We start from the raw sequence: 22316 nt of genomic DNA on the forward strand, positions 1-22316 counted from the left end.
TATAATTTTGGCATTGAAGAATTTATATTATTTAAAAGGTGTGCTACTACTGAAGGAAAAAAAAATCTTAAGAATCTTCAATACTATAGTTTGTTATTGTCTTTTGCTTAGGATTTAAACCTGTTATCCTAAAAGTGTAAGTGTTTTATGTCATTATAATAAATTTCAGAAATTAACATGCAAAAAATTCCTTCCATGTGTATGAATGTTGTGTTATTTTCTTTGAAATAATTTATGAAATGTTTGTAATTTTTAGACTCATAATGGATAGAAATCTATGTGGAGAGTTAGTTTCTGAGAGTTGACATATGGAAAGAATATTCAAATACCTGAAATACCTGAGAGACAATTTATATTTTTGTTTGTTTGTTTATTTTTTGACGGAGTCTCACTCTGTTGCCCAGGCTGGAGTTCAGTGGGGCAATCTCGGCTCACTGCAACTTCCACCTCCTGGGTTCAAGTGATTCTTCTGCCTCAGCCTCCCAAGTAGCTGGGACTACAGGCGCCTGCCATCACACCCAGCTAATTTTTGTATTTTTAGTAAAGATGGGGTTTCACCATACTGACCAGGCTGGTCTCGAACTCCTGATCTCGTGATCCACCCGCCTCAGCCTCGCAAAGTGCTGAGATTACAGCTGTGAGCCAGTGCCCCTGGCCTGATGATTTTTTTTTACCTATAGAAATACTGATTTATCCCACTGTTAGGCCACGTAGTATAATGCAGATATGATGGTCTTTATAATTAAAAAATCAGTTTTGCTCATCTACTTAAAGGTCAATAGATATATACTCACACGAATTTATAGATATAAGTATCAATACAGATATCAACACAGATTGTTTTTACATGAGTACTAAAGCTTAGCTAAAAATCTCACATTCTATGCTCTTAGGTACTTTTTTTACCTCAACATGCGATGGGATAATTAAAAAGGGTGGATTTTTTTTTTATTTTTTTTATGAAATAGCATTTTAGATGAGGTAATAGAAGAACACAGATGAAATAGAGACCAATGCATCTATATAATTAAGCACCAACTCTGTGGTGAATCATTGAAAAAAATGAAAGCAAAAAAGTTGAAAAAAAAAAAGATAAAATTTTAAATAGTTCTATTCAAAGGAACAGATGAAGGAAAATGCTAACTAAGAAAACTATATGGTCAAAGCTGTGGAAATGAGAATTAGCTTGGCAAATGTGTTAATAGAAAGTAAATTATCTTTTTTTTTTTTTTAATTATACTTTAAGTTCTAGGGTACATGTACATAGCGTGCAGGTTTGTTACATATGTATACTTGTGCCATGTTGGTGTGCTGCACCCATCAACTCGTCAGCACCCATCAATTCATTGGGAGTTATACCTGATGTAAATGACGAAAGTAAATTATCTTAAACATAGAGATGTATGAGACAAAATGTGGAAACAAGTGGATAGGGCTGTTAATGAGCATTTTAATTTCACGTGAGCACTCAAAATGATTATTTGGCAATAAAAAGTCTATATATATTTTAATACCATATGTGCAGTTATATGCATAATATTTATCAAAATATTTGGAGTAAACAAGTTATATTCATTATTTAATCTTTCATATAAGCAATCAAATGTTAGGATTGCTATTTAATTGTAATTAACATATGAAGGAAAGAGTAAAGAGTAAACTCTTACACCTATCAGTCTAAAGTTTTGTAGGTGGTGAAATGTTACAGACAACAAGAAAGTGTAGAAAAATTTCTGGAGTGTAGATAAAAGAGTATAATAGGATTATAGATTACAGTAGTTTATGGGTGTTTTGGCTTACTGTTTTATTGGCTTTTTGTTGTCTCTTCACCATTTTTGTTATTCTTTTGTCCGTTATTACTTGTTTGCCTCATGTTTTCCTAATGTAAATTTAAGTATTCTTTACTCTTTCACATCTGCCTAACTCATGTTCCCAGTTTCTTTGAGATGCTTTCCAATGAGCTCAATCTTTTGATAACTTTTAGAGCTTTTAGCCTATTACTCATATTAAAACTTAAGCATATACTTTATCTTGAGATTCACAGGTGATGGATATTAATTAAAACACAATAGGTTGAACTAAGGAAGAATTTGGACTGAGCTAGTATGACAGTACAGGAGACAGAATGGTTATAGCACTAGGAATTAGAAAAGGAGAGTCAGTCTGGTATCCAGTGAGTACTGTAAGCTCTATGTGTTGTCCACACGGCAAGAAACAGTTGAGCAACTGGCATGAAATATTTAGCAACATTGAAATTGGACCAGGTTAAGATTAAAAGTTGGTTAATGGAATCTGTCATCAGGTATCAAATCCCAGATACCATGCTGAAGTATTGTCTTAAGAAGAAAACTTGTACTAAAGACTGGATTGCTAGAATAGAGGCTTGGGAAATGGCTCAAGGCAGATACCAGGTTTGAAGAAACTGGGAAACATTACAAAGGCAGAAAGGGGTGATGAAGTCTCAAAATGAGGTAAAAACCTAACTACCAGCATTATATGTTAGGCTGTTCACAAAGTTAAGTTTACAAAGAGTTCTAAATTTTGGTCTGAAGAGACTTAAATAGCTCCTGTCACAAGTACTAGAACTGGAAAGAGAGTGCAGTCTGTGTTGATTTAGTAGCTCCAAAGGATGAAGAGGGTGATTACAGAGATGGAGCATTATTTCTACCAGCAGTTTTTTTCTACAAGCAAACCATGGCTACATAGTGTGAGAGATTCCATTGTTAGAACTGTGTGTTAGAATTAACTGTTTGATCTTACTGCCTATGAATTAATCAGGCATTTATTTAGAGCAAAGTCTTCTTTTTTATAGATAGGTCTGACATTAAAAAGCGTCACTATATGTCCTTCTCCACTTCACCTCCATTCCAGCACACTGCCTTCATTCTACAATTATGCTATCTTAAAGTAGGCACTAAAAAGGCTTTGTTCATTTACTTTAAGTTAAATTCTGGGCTCCCAGGCTAAAACCTCCTTCCTGGCAACTCCTTCAATTTATTTAAGAATAATTTATTCCAAGATTGTACCTCTTTATCTTTTCCCTCTTCACTTCAACTTGCAATGGTAAATAAAATAATATAGTCTCTGATGTCATCCAGAACAAAGATTCACTCTCTTTTAGTAAAGTTCACATTTAGTATTAGGGGAAATTAGTCTCTCTGATTGGTTATTCAGGTTTAATTTGTGTATGTCTCTATTTAAATTTATTTATATTCTACCTTCTTTTAAGGTGACTATTCTATATGAATATTTTTACACTAAGAATATTAGCCATTTTATGGTAGGTTGTGTTTTATTTGTTTTTGCCACTCTGTACCTAGCACAGTGATATGAACATAGCATGCGCTCAAAAAATATTTATTTATTTATTTAAAATAGCATCTGTTGCATTTAAAATATCTGTTGCATTTAAAAAGTATTTAAAATATCTGTTGCATTTAAAATATCTGTTGCATTTAAAAAGTATAATCCAAATTCTATTTATATTGTTTTGTGTTACAACTTACAAATCACATAATCATTTCCATATATTTTGTGAAAACATTATTCTACTGCCCTGCTATAAAATAATAGCTAACAGAATCTGCTTATCATTGTGATATTTGTAGGTGGGTGGGAAGATTGAAGGGAATCATTGAAAGAAAATACATTAAAATTATAAGATGCAAGTCAAAGAATAAAACATAAAGTTATGAGCTATAGAAATAAAACTGATATTCTTGACAGTCCTGTTATACTGGAACTTGGAATACTCTTCAAAGATAGATAAAGTAAGGGGGTTACCAGTACTGTGGTCATTATTGTGAAATTCATTATTCTGGAAATTCTATAGGCTGATGATATTAACAGACCAAAAATAAATCACATAGATAAATTAATGAATAGTAGATTCTTAAGGATTATTAAAGAAAATTAAAATGTTTTGGTGGATAAACAACTTTAATAGCATGTTTCTTTTTACTATTATTAGAAGTAAAATATTTGTTATATAGGACAATTAGTCTGCCTCAGTATGCCAAGTCATTTTCCTCTTAATTCTTAGAATTCTGATATAATCTTGAAAATACTACTGCAGAGACAGCATTGGAGTTTTACATAAGATCTGCACTTTTTTTCTTTCTGTGGGAAATAAATATATATTCTCAACTGCTAAATATTTGTCAGAAATGCATACGCTCATTTCACAAGAAAAATATTCGTCGACAGTAGAGATAGAAGAAAATAATTAAAAAGTGTGCCTTTCCTTTTGAATTTTAACTGTTGAGCTCATTGAAATGTGAAAATTCACATGTTTAGGTTTCTTGCTATCATTTGGAGAGCCATGATTATTAGAATTCATGAGCACCTAAAAGCAAATCTTGAGTGCACTGTCCTCCAGGCAAAATGTAATGTTTGCTGATTATTGTTAACTAGTGGTACACCTCAAGAGTTTAACTATTTTTTTCCATCTTTAAACTTTATTACTGTATTTTTCTTCAGGATAAAAAAAAATTATGGGTCAATTTTCACTGAAGTGGGCTGGATGTGTGTATTCATCTCTCATCAGTGCCAAAAGGAATTATGCACATCATTCATTGGACAACAGGATGAAAACTTGTCTCTGATTGGACACTAGGGATATCAGCTGTACACACAAGATAAGTGTAAAGTTAAAAAGAGAAATACACTTAGTAATTCACTCAAGCTAACATTTATTAACAATTTAAACTTGCATTAAAATGTTCATGATATTATTTCCTTCCCCATATAAGAAAGCTAACGTTACAGTTCTTAAATTGAATGAAACATATCATCATAAAAATTGTTTTGCAGAGACTGCTAATGCAAAACTTTTAAGCTGTTCATCCTTTTCTAATGAAAAAGATAATAAGATCAATAAAAGCACCATTCTTTACCACTTACTTAGAATGAATTTTTATTTATTCAGTGTAAGAGAGATTGGCTGTTTCAATGTATTTCAATATTGGTCTAAGCTTTAAATGACAAAGATTTGTGTTTTATGACTTATACATACATAAACAGCACTGAATTTTCTAGAAACTTATTTAGGCAGCATGACTTGGAATGAAAATATTAACTATTGAATCACACTGACCTCTCTGGTCTACTTAAGATAGTTTTTTAGATACTTCATATAAGCATGGGTTTTGCTGACAAAATTTACCTACAAAGCCCAGAGAGACTCATAGTCACTTGCAGGCATTTCTTTATATTAAGGCCTTTAAAAAACATACAAGAGTCTGACAACACTTGCATTAATTGCTTAAGAACTTAAAATAGGCCTGTTTGTAGAAATAGCTTGCCAACTACAGTTTTGAGTCACCGTATCCAGTCCCTGGAATATTGGAGTCTTGTAAATAATTAACATTTGGGCAGTGGCTGAAATATTTTTGATCAGAGCAGTAGGCATAATGTTGTTAAGGAAGCTGTGCTGAATACAATGTGAAGTGAAACAGACTAAGATTTGTACTGAGGCTGTAGAATTTTCAGGATGCCTATCTTGGGTGAGTGATAGCAGTTTACTGAGTCTCAGTAGATATATATGTACATACATACGCACGTGTGTTTGCGTGTGTGTGTGTGTGTTTATTCTCTGCCTTGTTATATAGTCCATCATTTGATAAAAAGAGTCCCTGAAGTTTTAGAGATAGATGTGACATTTGGCAGAGAAGAAACATAATTATACTGCATTTGAAACAGTCATTTTAGGCTTCAGTATTGTAATAAAACTTACGTGAAGTAACACTTAAGAAATATTCTGATAGGGCTAAAACCTCAATTTTAGAATATATTATTCAAGTAATTGTTATTGAGTCAATTTCATAATTTATCAATAAGTGTTTGTAAAGTATATGCACGTAGACTGTAATATGCCTTATTTTAGAAATACGATTATATATAGCTAGTGTGCTAATATGAGACATTTTTCTCATGAAAAAATATAAATCCTTCCTCAGATTCAAACTCCAACTTAAAACATATAAATTCTAAATTGCTGGATTACTTAAGCTGTTTAGGTAAAATAAGATCAAACTAATCAGTAATAAAATATTGACAAGTCCCCATTTGTTTTTTCTAAATCTTTCATAAATATAGACATTGTTCAAATATAATTAGAAAAACAGACTCTTGAGCTATGTATTTTATTGTTAAGAAAAAAGGATTTCCCCTTGAAAATTGTTTTTTTGCCCATCATTAAATTTTATATGACCCTATGAACTTTTCAGAATTGTAAATTACTTAAGCAGTATAAACTCATATTACTTATATACGTATGTCTCTTTCATTTAAAATGATTAGATTTACAAATTGAAAATATTATCATAACTAATTTACCTAAAACATGAGGTGTAATAAAATGCAGATCTGGTGTGAGCAAGATGGCCGAATAGGAACAGCTCCAGCCTCCAGCTCCCAGCCCAAGCGACACAGAAGACAGATGATTTCTGCATTTTCAACTGAGGTACCAGGTTCATCTCACTGGGGAGTGCCAGACAATCGGTGCTGGTCAGCTGGTGCAGCCCGACCAGCGAGAGCTGAAGCAGGGCGAGGCATTGCCTCACCTGGGAAGTGCAAGGGGGAAGGGAATCCCTTTAGAAACTGAGACACACAACACTTGGAAAATCAGGTAACCCCCACCCTCATACTGCGCTTTACCAAGGGTCTTAGCAAATGGCACACCAGGAGATTATATCCCACAGCTGGCTGGGAGGGTCCCACGCCCATGGAGCCTCCCTCATTGCTAGCACAGCAGTCTGAGATCTAACTGCAAGGCAGCAGCGAGGCTGGGGGAGGGGCACCCGCCATTGTTGAGACTTAAGTAGGTAAACAAAGTAGGAAGCTTGAACTGGGTGGAGCCCACTGCAGCTCAAGGAGGCCTGCCTGTCTCTGTAGACTCCACCTCTGGGGACAGGGCATAGCAAAAATAAAATCAGCAGAAACCTCTGCAGATGTTAATGACCCTGTCTGACAGCTTTGAAGAGAGCAGTGGATCTCCCAGCACAGAGGTTGAGATCTGAGAACGGACAGTCTGCCTGCTCAAGTGGGTCCCTGACCCCTGAGTAGCCTAACTGGGGGACATCATCCCCACTAGGTGCAGACCGGCACCTCACAGCTCACACGGCAGGGTACACCCCTGAGATGAAGCTTCCAGAGCAAGAATCAGACAGCAGCACTCGCTGTACAGCAATATTCTATCTTCAGCAGCCTCCGCTGCTGATACCCAGGCAAACAGGGTCTGGAGTGGACCTCAAGCAATCTCCAACAGACCTACAACTGAGGGTCCTGACTGTTAGAAGAAAAACTAGCAAACAGAAAGGACACCCACACCAAAACCCCATCAGTACGTCACCAGCATCAAAGACCAAAGGCAGATAAAACCACAAAGATGGGGAAAAAGCAGGGCAGAAAAGCTGGAAATTCAAAAAATTCAAAAAATCAGAGTGCATCTCCACCTCCAAAGGAGCACAGCTCATCGCCAGCAACGGATCAAAGCTGGGCAGAGAATGACTTTGATGAGTTGAGAGAAGAAGGCTTCAGTTGATTAAACTTCTCAGAGCTAAAGGAGGAACTACATACCCAGCACAAAGAAACTAAAAATCTTGAAAAAAGAATGGAAGAATCTATAACTAGAATAATCAATGCAGAGAAAAACGAACTGACAGAATAAAAACCATGACACGAGAAATATGTGACAAATGTGCAAGCTTTAGTAACCGACTCGATCAACTGGAAGAAAAAGTATCAGCGATTGAAGATCAAATGAATGAAATGAAGTGAGAAGTCTAGAGAAAAAAAAGGAAAAAGAAATGAACAAAGCCTCCAAGAAATATGGGATTATGTGAAAAGACCAAATCTATGTCTGATTGGTGTGCCTGAAAATGAGGGGAGAAAATGGAACCAAGTTGGGAAACATTCTTCAGGATATCATCCAGGAGAACTTCCCCAACCTAGTAAGGCAGGCCAACATTCAAATTCAGGAAATAAAGAACGCCACAAAGATGCTCCTCGAGAAGAGCAACTCCAAGACACATAATTGTCAGATTCACCAAAGTTGAAATGAAGGAAAAAATGTTAAGGGCAACCAGAGAGAAAGGTCGGGTTACCCACAAAGGGAAGCCCATCAGACTAACAGCGGATCTCTCAGCAGAAACGCTACAAGCCAGAAGAGAGTGGGGGCCAATATTCAACATTCTTAAAGAAAAGAATTTTCAACCCAGAATTTCATATCCAGCCAAACTAAGTTTCATCAGTGAAGGAGAAATAAAATCCTTTACAGACAAGCAAATGCTTAGAGATTTTTTCACCACCAGGCCTGCCCTACAATAGTTCCTGAAGGAAGCACTAAACATGGAAAGGAAAAACCAGTACCAGCCATTGCAAAAACATGCCAAAATGTAAAGACCATCAATGCTAGGAAGAAACTGCATCAACTAACAAGCAAAATAACCAGCTAATATCACAATGACAGGATCAAGTTCACACATAACAATATTAACCTTAAATGTAAATGGACTAAATGGTCCAATTAAAAGACACACACTGGCAAATTGGATAAAGAGTCAAGACCCATCAGTTTGCTGTATTCAGGAGACCCATCTCACACGCAGAGACATACATAGGCTCAAAATAAAGGGATGGAGGAAGATTTACCAAGCAAATGGAGAACAAAAAAAAGCAGGGGTTGCAATACTAGTCTCTGATAAAACAGACTTTAAACCATCAAAGATCAAAAGACACAAAGAAGGCCATTACATAATGATAAAGGGATCAATTCAACAGGAAGAACTAACTATCCTCAATATATATGCGCCCAATACAGGAGCACCCAGATTCATAAAGCAAGTCCTTAGAGACTCACAAAGAGACTTAGACTCCCATACAATAACAATGGGAGACTTCAACACCACACTGTCAACATTAGACACATCAACGGGACAGAAAGTTAACAAGAATATCCAGGAATTGAACTCAACTCTGCACCAAGCGGACCTAAAACACATCTACAGAACTCTCCACCCCAAATCAACAGAATATACATTCTTCTTAGCACCACATTGCACTTATTCCAAAATTGACCACATAGCTGGAAGTAAAGCACTCCTCAGCAAATGTGAAAGAACAGAAATCATAACAAACTGTCTCTCAGACCACAGTGCAATCAAACTAGAACTCAGGACTAAGAAAATCAATCAAAACCACTCAACTACATGGAAACTTAACAACCTGCACCTGAATGACTACTGGGTACATAACAAAATGAAGGCAGAAATAAAGATGTTCTTTGAAACCAATGAGAACAAAGATACAACACACCAGAATCTCTGGGACACATTTAAAGCAGTGTGTAGAGGGAAATTTATAGCACTAAATTCCCACAAGAGAAAGCAGGAAAGATCTAAAATTCACACCCTAACATCACAATTAAAAGAACTAGAGAAGCAAGAGCAAACACATTCAAAAGCTAGCAGAAGGCAAGCAATAACTAAGATCAGAGCAGAACTGAAGGAGGCAGAGACACAAAAAAACCTCCAAAAAATCAATGAATCCAGGAGCTGGTTTTTTGAAAAGATCAACAAAATTGATAGGCTGCTAGCAAGACTAATAAAGAAGAAAAGAGAGAAGAATCAAATAGATGCAATAAAAAATGATAAAGGGGATATCACCACCGACCCCACAGAAATACAAACTACCATCAGAGAATACTATAAACACCTCTATGCAAATAAACTAGAAAATCTAAAAGAAATGGATAATTTCCTGGACACTTACACTCTTCCAAGACTAAACCAGGAAGAAGTTGAATCCCTGAATAGACCAATAGCAGGCTCTGAAATTGAGGCAATAATTAATAGCCTATCAACCAAAAAAATCCCAGGACCAGATGGATTCACAGCTGAATTCTACCAGAGGTACAAGGAGGAGCTGGTACCATTCCTTCTGAAACTATTCCAATCAATAGAAAAAGAGGGAATCCTCCCTAACTCATTTTATGAGGCCACCACCATCCTGATACCAAAGCCTGGCAGAGACACAACAAAAAAAGAGAATTTTAGACCAATATCCCTGATGAACATCGATGCAAATATCCTCAATAAAATACTGGCAAACCGAATCCAGCAGCACATCAAAAAGCTTATCCACCATGATCAAGTGGGCTTCATCCCTGGGATGCAAGGCTGATTCAACATGCACAAATCAATAAACGTAGTCCAGCATATAAACAGAACCAAAGACAAAAACCACATGATTATCTCAATAGATGCAGAAAAGGCCTTTGACAAAATTCAACAGCCCTTCATGCTAAAAACGCTCAATAAATTCGGTATTGATGGAACGTATCTCAAAATAATAAGAGCTATTTATGACAAACCCACAGCCAATATCATATTGAATGGGCAAAAACTGGAAGCATTCCCTTTGAAAACTGGCACAAGACAGGGATGCCCTCTCTCACCACTCCTATTCAACATAGTGTTGGAAGTTCTGGCTAGGGCAATCAGGCAAGAGAAAGAAATCAAGGGTATTCAGTTAGGAAAAGAAGAAGTCAAATTGTCCCTGTTTGCAGATGACATGATTGTATATTTAGAAAACCCCATCATCTCAGCCCAAAATCTCCTTAAGCTGATAAGCAACTTCAGCAAAGTCTCAGGATACAAAATGAATGTGCAAAAATCACAAGCATTCTTATACACCAGTAACAAACAAACAGAGCCAAATCAGGAATGAACTTCCATTCACGATTGCTTCAAAGAGAATAAAGTACCTAGGAATCCAACTTACAAGGTATGTGAAAGACCTCTTCAAGGAGAACTACAAACCACTGCTCAGTGAAATAAAAGAGGACACAAACAAATGGAAGAACATTCCATGCTAATGGATAGGAAGAATCAATATCGTAAAAATGGCCATACTGCCCAAGGTAATCTATAGATTCAATGCCATCCCCATTAAGCTACCAATGACTTTCTTCACAGAATTGGAAAAAACTACTTTAAAGTGCATATGGAACCAAAAAAGACCTCACATTGCCAAGACAATCCTACGTCAAAAGAACAAAGCTGGAGGCATCACGTTACCTGACTTCAAACTATACTACAAGGCTACAGTAACCAAAACGCATGGTACTGATACCAAAACAGAGATATAGATCAATGGAACAGAACAGAGCCCTCAGAAATAATACCACACATCTACAGCCATCTGACCTTTGACAAACCTGAGAAAAACAAGAAATGGGGAAAGGATTCCCTATTTAATAAATGGTGCTGAGAAAATTGGCTAGCCATAAGTAGAAAGCTGAAACTGGATCCTTTCCTTATTCCTTATACGAAAATTAATTCAAGATGGATTAGAGACTTAAATGTTAGACCTAATACCATAAAAACCCGAGAAGAAAACCTAGGTAATACCATTCAGGGCATAGGCATGGGCAAGGACTTCATGTCTAAAACACCAAAAGCAACGGAAACAAAAGCCATAATTGACAAATGGAATCTAATTAAACTAAAGAGCTTCTGCACAGCAAAAGAAACTACCATCATAGTGAACAGGCAACTTACAGAATGGGAGAAAATTTTTGCAATCTACTCATCTGACAAAGGGCTAGTATCCAGAACCTACAAAAACTCAAACAAATTTACGAGAAAAAAACAAACAGCCCCATCAAAAAGTGGGCAAAGGATATGAATAGACATTTCTCAAAAGAAGACATGCATACAGCCAACAGGCACATGAAAAAATGCTCATCATCACTGGCCATCAGAGAAATGCAAATCAAAACCACAATGAGATACCATCTCACACCAGTTAGAATGGCAATCATTAAAAAGTCAGGAAACAACAGGTGCTGGAGAGGATGTGGAGAAATAGGAACATTTTTACACTGTTGGTGGGATTGTAAACTGGTGGATTCTTCAAGGATCTAGAACTAGAAATACCATATGACCCAGCCATCGCATTACTGGGTATATACCCAAAGGATTATAAATCATGCTGCTATAAAGACACATGCACAAGTATGTTTATTGTGGCACTATTCACAATTGCAAAGACTTGGAATCAACCCAAATGTCCATCAGTGACAGACTGGATTAAGACAATGTGGCACATATACACTATGGCATACTATGCAGCCATAAAAAAGGATGAGTTCGTGTCCTTTGTAGGGACATGGATGCAGCTGGAAACCATCATTCTCGGCAAACTATTGCAAGAACAGAAAACCAAACACCGCATGTTCTCACTCATAGGTGGGAATTGAACAATGAGATCACTTGGACTCTGGAAGGGGAACATCACACACCGGGGCCTATTATGAGGAGGGGGCAGGGGGGAGGGATGGCATTGGGAGTTATACCTGATGTAAATGACGAATTGATGGGTGCTAACGATTTGATGGGTGCAGCACACCAACATGGCACAAGTATACATATGTAACAAACCTGCACGTTGTGCACATGTACCCTAGAAGTATAATAAAAAAAAAAAAATGCAGATCTTTGTTGGGAGCTTAAGAATTTAGCTTATGCTTTCTACTATCTTTTTCTAACTTTCAATGCTTTTTTTCTTGTTTTCACATCTACATAGGGAAATAATCAGTAAATTATGAAATATTTTGAAAAAGACAGAATTTAAATATTTACTAGTAATAACTTTATGCCTGTGTCTAGTATTGTGCCATGGATATAGCTGGCGTTCAATACATAGTTGTTGAATAATCAAATTTATCATCTTTTTTTGTTACTTGTGACTTAATAATACAACGGATTGAAGAATACAATCAAAGTGGTGCAGAAATATCAAGATAAGTAAACCACAACCTCAGTCCTCAGAGAGAGTAATTTTTACTAGGGGTGAGCAATGGACATAACTATGATATAAAGTAGAATGCAACAAATGCTTTGAAGGTTATAAACAATGATATTATTTAAGGAAGCGCTATATTCTGTTTAAAATGAGATCTTTAAAGAGATAGAATTATTTTTAATCATTACTAATAATATGTTAGGTACCAGATAATGTAATCCATGTACTAGAAAAATTGGGTTGTGAATAGAATTGTACTGAAATGTAAATAAAAATTAATCAAATACATTTTTGGAGAGATTTTCAAATAAAATGAAAACTATGTACTCTAAAATTTCCCCATGTCCTTTCTTTTACTTATTCTACCTAGTGTCAATTATTACAATACACAAACTAGCATTGTTTTTTCCTTAATTTGAAACTATAACCTGCTCTAAAATCTCATGGAAGTTTGCAGCATCTCTTTTTTACTCAGTTGTACAAAGGTTGCTACCAGGTATCCACTGTAGTGTAGCTAAGAGGAGGCATCATTAATTTACACTTTGGTGCCTCCAATCTTCGTAATGACAGACCTTAGACTATGAGACAGTTCTTGAACTAAAGGAAAATAAGCTTTCTAATATCTTTTTTGTCATGTGTTCTTAAACTGGACACTTGCAGCATAATATATTCAGGTGCCCCATTTCTTGGCTACTTTGTGTATGGAAGAGAAATGTCACATTTATTTTATTTATACAATATGTTTCCTGTGTTTATCCAGGCCATTCTTTATCGATTCTCTCCCATGTATCAAGGGTATTCTCATTTCTAGTTCACTCTCTTAAGATAAAGTAAGATTGGTATCAAATGCAGGGTAGTAGCAATTTTTCAAACAGCAGTTAAACCTGCCAGTCACTTAAAGGGGTTATCTTTTTTAAGTAACTTTTTAGAGTGACTTTTTAGTAACTATTTATGGTAAAACTTCATGTTAAACCATTTGAACCATGCCCCTTTCTCCATGGTTTTTCTTGTTAACCAGTACTTATTATTGAAAGCAGAGTCCAAGTGCTACTCCATTGTTCACCCACTTTGAGGACAACCCTATTTACTTTCCATACATGGATTGCTGTACACATTAACCTCCCCTTAAGGTGAAGGCTTTGCTTACTACGTTAATGAGAGGCTGTGCTGCCAAACACTAGAGCTAACAATTTTCATTCAAACAAATAAGGGTGACTCTTTCTGTTTGTGTTTTAGTATAATCTCTTTGAGTATTATCTGGAAAAGGTAATATCTGGAGTAGCACTCTGATTTGTATCATTTAAAATGTGAAAACAAAGTTACAATTTTATAGAGCTCTAACTAGGCTACTTTGGGAAACTCAAACTAGGAAGGGTTGAAAATGCAACTTGAATTTGAAAGACAGCAAAGTTCAGTATAAAGTGTTTACTCTTGATCTAGAAAGAAGATAGAGGCAATTGTTACCACTGCTAACACTCCTTAATTTTTAAAGATAAATCATTATCTCTCTTGGGAAAATAAATATCTAGTACAATAATCCATCTGACTTTTATAACCAGGTACTTATTTAATTTTTCAATTGTGGAGAACTCTATAGCTCCTCAGATAATCTATTCCAATTTTCAATAATGCTCTGAGAAATTCTTATTATGATTAGATGAAATTTATTAATATACATTTGTCTCCCCCACTTCTATACCTATTATAGATTATTTTTTTCTTAGCTTCTTCACTCTAAATTACATAAGGATGGCTCTTTTGTTGCTGGTTTTTTTTTTTTTTTGTGATGTATAATCAACAGAACAGGTAGATAGATATATCTGAGTAAAGATATAATTATTCTTACCAGACATTTATGTTTTTGATTTTGTGTGTATGACAAATTGAGAAATTCATAAATTGATAAAGACACCAAAAAATTCACAGAATCTAAGACACCAAAAATTCAGAGAAACTAAATTCAGAGAATCATGATAAACAGTTTATAAAGAGATGCAAGAATTGTGAAGGGTTGCTGAGTGAGAAGCTTTGGAGTAACAGAAAGATGTTAAAGAATTCAGGAAGAAAAGAAGAGAATGTTAAATGTGTTATTGGGGCAAAGTCCTGTAGAAAATACAAGCTACATGTTTCTTTTAAAATTATTTCTGGTTGTTGGACTGTCTCCAAAAAATGGAGCTTTGTTTTGCATCATATTGAACTGAAGTTTCTAAATCTCCACTCATTCCTTCTGCTATTTCTCTTTGACTATACTCATTCAGCATTTAACAAATAATTATTGAGTATCTACTGAGTGTCAGAGAACATTCTCAGCATTGAGTAAAAAAAAGAAAAGCAAAATTCTTGCCCTCGTGGATTAAATTGTAGGAAGAAAAAGCAAATCTTAACCCATGTTAGCAAACAAAATTGTGATAAATTTTATAAATAAAACAAGTAGGATGTTGAGATAGAGAGTAATAGAAGGAAGACTATTTCTCATAAGATTGTTATGGACGGTTTTTCTGAGGAGATAATATTTAAAGTCCTGAAGGAAAAGGAGCTAGCCATGCACATTATAGGAAGGACAATGTTGCAGGCAGAAGAAAGATCTTACACAAGGACCTGAGGCATACAATAGCTTATTTTGTTTGGAGTTTGTTCAAGGGACTGCATGAAATCTAGTATAGCAGGACTATAATGAACCAGGTCAACAATAGCATGAGATGAGCTTGGCTGTGCGGTCAGGAGCCATATTTTGATGATGTTCTATACCTCATAGAAAGGACTTAGCATCTTGAACAGTCGGAGGATTTAAAGCTAAAAGAGAAACATGTTTGGATTTACATTTTGACAATGTAAATGTATATTATAAAATCCAGAGTGAAGGCAGAGTCCAATAAAAGGTATTTGTGATTGACCAGAAATAGATGATTATAGCTGTAGAATGGAGAAGTAGCTGAACATTTAGAGAAGGAAGCATATTTAAAATATATTTTGGAAGTAGCCTTGCCAAGATTTGCTGATAGCTTAGACATAAGGTTTCAGAAGAAGGGTTAAAGAATAAATTCTAAGTATTTCTGAGTTGAAAAAAATTATTTTTTTCAGCAATATTTTTCAAAATGAAAAAGATGGATAGTGGAGGAGATAGGGACCCTGAATCTCCCTTTATCTTTTCTCTATGCTGGACTTAACTATAGCCTATTTATATAGGGCTTACATTTACAATAATTCAGTAGGTAGGCTGCTTACTGTTCATGTTCTAGGTTATCTAAAATCATCTGAAAATATGTTTTCCTGATCTGACATAGTTCTTCAGAAGTGAATATGGTAAAACTATTGCTTCTTCCATTCTCAACGAAATGCTTAATACAGCTTAGGGTCACATCATAAATGAATTCCTAATTTACTTTTAACTAAAATGTATTTTATAAATATAATATGTCTTATCACTCATGATTTTAAATCACCATCATGTACCCCAGTGATTAAGTCTATTTTGCCCAACTGCAATATTTATTTCTATTTTACTTAATCTACTTAATTTACTCCAGGCTATTGACACTATCTTAGATTTTTGTTTGTTATTAATTGATTTTGTATTTTATTATCTCATTGGAAAAAGTAGCAACCATTTCTTTTATGTTTTACTTCTCATTTATATAAACATTGACCAGAATGGAGCTGAAAACAGAACCATGTATCATGACATTAGATACCTCCCTTCAGCTTGGCATCATTTTATTAATCTTCAGTCTTTCATGATCACTCAGCATTTCTGATCTCTATCTAAAAGTAATGAAAGATTTTATCAAACATACCGCTGAATACAGGTTTATCATGCCAAGGATATTTGAACCTGAATTAATTTTTACCATGTTAAAAATGAAATTGCATCTGATATAATTAGCTTATTGTCAACTTACAATATTCCTTGATTATTATTCCTTTACTAAGTGCTACCAAATACCCTTAAATATTTTCTGCAATTATTGAGGACCAGCGTTAAGTCTAAGGTAGGGTAGGTAATCGAATATACTTTCTGTTATTGAAAATGAGATCGTTATTAGATCATTCCCAGTCTTCTGATAACTTTTCCTTCTCTATGATCTCAAAGATCAATCAGTAAGTACACACATTCTCTTTCCTTTCTTGCATTACATACAACAGAAAAGCCCATTTCTTTACTTTTGCAGCTTGTGTAAGCCTCAGTTCCTTTAGAGGTTTAAATTTTTTGATCATCTTTCTATAGATTTGTTCCCCTGTCATATATGTACCCTTTGTCATGAATTCTTCTTTTCTAAAAACATGGAAGGAAGTATTTTTATAAAACCTGACAAACAATGACAGCCAGATACATGAAAAAGGATAATTAGGAGAAATGAAGTAAATATGTTTCTAAAAGGAGCTAACTAGCAATCTTAATTTCTGACCCTTTACATTTCATGAATCTATAAATTAACACTATTTGTGATAGAGTTTGGATATCTCAAATTTTGACAGATTTTTGGAGGGAGAGTTCTTGTTTTTTTCAGGGGAATCTAAAGGTGTAAGTACTAGTGGAAACAGGATCACTGAACATACTCATTATTTTATCATGGGTAGGATAAAAGTGAGATATATAGAAGAAAGAAATGACACATTTCTAGGGTTCAAATGCAATTTGAGGTGATTTTCAACATGTGATGAATTGCATTGTTAGGAGGGGGAAACAGAGAGAAGTTTCCAAATAGAGCAAAATTCTTAGAAGTAGGAAAATACAAGAGTGATGATGTAACATGAAGAGGACTTGCAGAAGAATTTGAGGCTGAAAAAGTATTTAGAGTTGTTGTTACAAACTGGATTGCAAAATAGTGCCACACATTGTATTTTGTCGTACTTATCTAATAGAAAAACCAGGGCCTAAATGAAAATAGAAGCAGCATTACTTAAAATTGTGTCATATTTTGACGATATGTTTTGGTATTGTGACTTCTTAAATTTTAATTATCCCTGGCAAGATTGTTAAATGTAAAGAGAATATATGAGCTTAAAAGTCCTTATTTGTGTTTCCAGCGAAATGAGGTGATTTTATCACATAAAGAGTGAAAAAACATTGTCTTGTGTAAGAGTTGATGAGTGAAGAATTTTTAAATGAAAAATAAAAACAGGTTTATTCCAGGAACAGATGATACTTAACACCTATAATGAGCATTAAAAAGCCCTTACCCTATGAGTCACTGCTTGAAGACAAATTGTTTTTGATAAGTAAATTAGAGAATATCACATATAACATTTAAATAATAGAAACTCAGAAAATTGTAATTACAGGGGACTGAGGCGCATATCCAAGTGTCTTTTCTAAATTATCAAATAAAGGAGATTTGAACGGTTAACAGGTCAAAGTAGTGGGGGAAATGTGAGGATGAATTCTCTATTTCAAAATTCTGTCAGCTGTGACATATCAGAGTTTACCTGACTTTCTTCTTCTTAAACAAACATGGCGCCATTCACTGAAACTAGGACTAAGAACTAATATATTTGGAGGAAAAAAATATGGTTTTGATTCTCTTAAGTATGAGATGTCCATGTGAAAGAACTCAGTTTATGGTTGTTATGATTATTAAATGAGTTAATATTCATAAAGAACTTCACAATGGCAAATGATAAGCACTATGTAAATGTTCCAGAAACAAATACACAAAAGCAAGACCTCAGAAAGATCTATGTGAAAATAAATATTTGTGAGTCTTCAGAAGCTAGATCAGTGTTTCTTACCAAAGAAAGTATCATATCCCGAGAAAGATTTTTAATATATAAACACATACCCTCATCTAACCTTCTGAACTTTTTCTCTATGATAGAGACTATTGGTTGCCTACCAATATATACTCTTTTCTTCTCCCATGGTAACAGGCCCAAATTTCATTCCAGGCAGCAAAACGCCTAGCATTCCTTATCCTCCCCTTCATAGCGGGATATGGGGCCAATGAGATATTCAACAGAAGTTATTTGAAGAACCTCTGGAAAAGCTCCTTAAGATACATGGCCTGTGTCCTATTGTTAGTTCCCTTTTCCTCCAACTTCTGACTGAAACGGTGTTTGGAGCTCTAGTAGCTATTTTGATTCATGCGAAAAGTTTGAGGATAGTACCCATGCAGATACAGTAAGAGATGATAAAGGAATTTTGAAAGAGCCTATGCCCCTGATAATGTGATGAAAGCTCCATAACAGTCCTGGATGAATTGTGAAGAGGAAAGTAGATAACACTGTTACTAAAACATCCCACCTGGTTCACAGATATTATACAGTTACATTACACAATGCCCCTGTTCCCCATGAAGCTCCTCTTCAGTATTCTACTTGCTACTCTTCCCACACATAGCTGATCCATTTGTCCTTTATTTTTATTTTTTTATTTTTTTCCTGAGACAGAGTCTCACTCTTTTGCCCAGGCTGGAGTGCAATGGTGCAATCTCAGCTCACTGCAACCTCCACCTCCTGGGTTCAAGTGATCCCCCTGCCTTGGCCTCCCGAGTAGCTGGGATTACAGGCATGCACCACCACACCTGGCTAATTTTCATATTTCTAGTAGAGACAGGGTTTTGCCGTGTTGACCAGGCTGAGCTCGAACTCCTGACCTCAGTTGATCCACCTGCCTCAGCCTCCCAAAGTGCTGGGGTTACAGGCATGAGCCCCTGCACCTGGCCCATTTGTAGTTTTAAAACATGTGATAATTCTGGTCCCATTTCTCCCTTCCTTTCTTTCTGTGTTATTGTCCCTCCTTTTCCTCCTCTATGTTACTGCCTTTAAGTGCTCTGTGAAATAATTTTGTCCCTCCCTTTATTACTCTTCCTTCAGGCTTTCTGGGGAAAACTATCTTGCTTCTCTTTGTTTATTCCTTATTTTCCCTCTTCCCTTGTTCCTTTTGTCACGGCACTCTCCTGGCAGGTCTCCCTTTCCCTCAATCTCTCTTATGGCATTGACCAATATTAGTAGAAAGACAGATTGTTAAAATTATACACAATGGAGTTTTTAAAATTTTTTTCTTAACCCTGCCTACCTCACAGGTTTTTTTGTATTTTAAATGAAAGTCAATCATGATAATGTATAATTCATGTGAGAACACTTGGAGAACTCTAAAACGCATGAGATATTATCATTGTCATTGCTTTTATTTTATTTTCACAGAATATATATTATCCTGTTGATTTAAAAACTTCCAGTGAACACAGAAAACATGTTTCATCTATTTTATGTGAATTAAAACCAAAAGATCTTGGCATGAAATCAAAAACATCAAGACATCTCATTCAAAAAGGTTAGTTATATGAATTTTTAATTGTATTTAATAAATATATTTTGATGAAGAGTAAATAATTTAATTAGAAATTGGGCATGTTGATTGGCAAGTATAAATCCAAAAGTCTAATGAAATATGTGTTGAGACTTCTAGATAAAAAATCCATATCTTGGAGCAAATGAAGCCAGACACAAAAGAGTACATGTAATCCATGTATAAAAAGCTAAAAAATGATAATTATCTTCATAGGGGAGTAGTGAGTAGAAGAAATTACAGACAGGCATCTAGGATTTTGATAATAATATTTCTTGATCTGTGTGATGGTTATACGAGTTGGAAGAATTCATCCAGCTATACACCTGTGATTTGTTCACTTTTCTCTATGTATTCTCTATTCCCATTAAAAATATTACAGCAATGTTAAAAAAATTATATCTTATTCAATAGTTTCTAAATATGCATATTCAGAAGGTTATTTTATGGATATCAAGAACCTCATCTGGGGTAGAGTTGGGAATTATGAGAAATTTTTGTTAGCAAGAATCATTGAACTGATAGCTTTGTTACTGTATGACTATGTCAGCATTGTACCTCCTTTAGGAAATCTGTCAGGTATCAGAATAATTACTACAAATTAGTTAAAATTTATAAGTTATTAAATTTATTTCAGACTTTGGACATAATCATTTTTGTTGAATAAAAATGCATATTGTCTTACATTATCACTGATAAAATTTTAGTTTTAAATGTTATCTTGTTTTTGTCTTACAAAATTTGTTCTGGTAAAATTTGTCATGATTAGATATGCTTTTCTTTATCTTTCACAGAAGAATCATAAAATCACTTTTGTAAAATCATTTGAAGGTCTTATTTTTCTCAAGGGCTTCTCCTCATTCTTAAATATTCAAATCTTTCCTTTTTAATCCCATGATGGTGTCTTTATCCCATTTGATTTTCTCTTCTTTGCAAATGAATTGGTCAAACTCTGTTAGTTCCTCATTGCCAGTGGCTTTGTTTCATCAGTTCTCCATTTTTACACATGTACTAATTTAATAAAACTATTTTTTTAAAAAAAGAATGGACTGTTCAACTGTATTGAAGGCCAGTTGAAAAGACTGTGTGTGTGTGGTCTTTTGGTTTGTTTGTTTGTTTTAAAACTGTCTCACTCTGTCACCTAAGTTTGAGTGCAGTGGAGTGATTATGGCTCAGTGCACCCTCGACCCCCCGGGATCAAGCGATCCTCCACCTCAGCCTCCTAAATCGCTGGGACTGCAGGCATATGCCACCATGCACAGCTATCTTTTAGATTTCTTGTAGAGATGGAATTTCACCATGTTGCCCAGGCTGGTCTTGAACTCCTAAGCTCAGGCAATCAACTGCCTCGGCCTCCCAAACTGCTGGGATTATAAGTGTGAGCCATCTCGCCTGGCCAAAAGTCTTGGAATATGAAAACTAAATCGTATTTATTGAATCTGGAATATAGATATCAACGGTGGCCTTGACAAAAGCAAACTCAATGAAGTGGCAGAGATAGGAACCATGCTGGAGAAGGTTAAGAGTGAATGGAAGTACAGAAGTAAAAGCATTGACAATATTTAACGCTTTTGAGGTATTTTAAACTTTACGATTTTTATGCTTTCAATAATCTCAAGGCATTGAAAAAAAGAAATCAACCTTCTGAGTATCAAAAATTCTGAATTATGAGCCAAAGACATTTTTAGTGCTATCAATATTTTGTTCTATTTATCCTTTGAAAATGTATTAAGTATGTATAAATTATAAAAGAACATTATGGTCAGAATATTTGAATAATCAAAATTTCATACCAAAAGTTAAATCTGGATATCATAAATTCTAGCTATTACTCCTGCCTTCTAAGGTGAAGGGAATTTGAGCGAATGACTGAGGATTAATTTTTTTTCAAAATGGTACAGTCTGCTAATAGGTACCTACTTCCAACTAGGCTAGATATCTCTTCATAATCAGAGCATAGATGTGAGCATAAATTGCCCCACAATATGGATCATCTCTCAGTAGACCTATGTCCTAGATACTATTACTCCTGAGCACTGATTATGTTTTCTTCTTTGTTCACAAGCCCAAATATGAAGAAATTTAAGAACGTGACAAAAAATTAATCTCTCTCAATTAAAAATATATATATATATGCACAAAAGCATTTTATTTATAATTTTAGGAGATTCATGGGATCACCAAAGCCCATATATGGTCCTTAAATTAGTTGGTAAGAGCA

General features: G+C 35.0%; 1 protein-coding gene across 1 annotated transcript in view; it reads left to right on the plus strand.

Annotated features, from left to right (window-relative positions):
* The window catches only part of LRRIQ3 (leucine rich repeats and IQ motif containing 3), a 167523-nt gene that overhangs the window by 96291 nt on the left and 48916 nt on the right, over nucleotides 1-22316 (plus strand). The window contains exon 6 of the mRNA XM_007978288.3: nucleotides 19951-20080. Within this exon, the coding sequence (XP_007976479.3) occupies nucleotides 19951-20080 (130 nt within the window). The remainder of the gene's footprint in view (nucleotides 1-19950; nucleotides 20081-22316) is intronic.

Source organism: Chlorocebus sabaeus, chromosome 20 (genome assembly GCF_047675955.1).
Source record: "Chlorocebus sabaeus isolate Y175 chromosome 20, mChlSab1.0.hap1, whole genome shotgun sequence".
NCBI classification, from domain to species: Eukaryota; Metazoa; Chordata; class Mammalia; order Primates; family Cercopithecidae; genus Chlorocebus; species Chlorocebus sabaeus.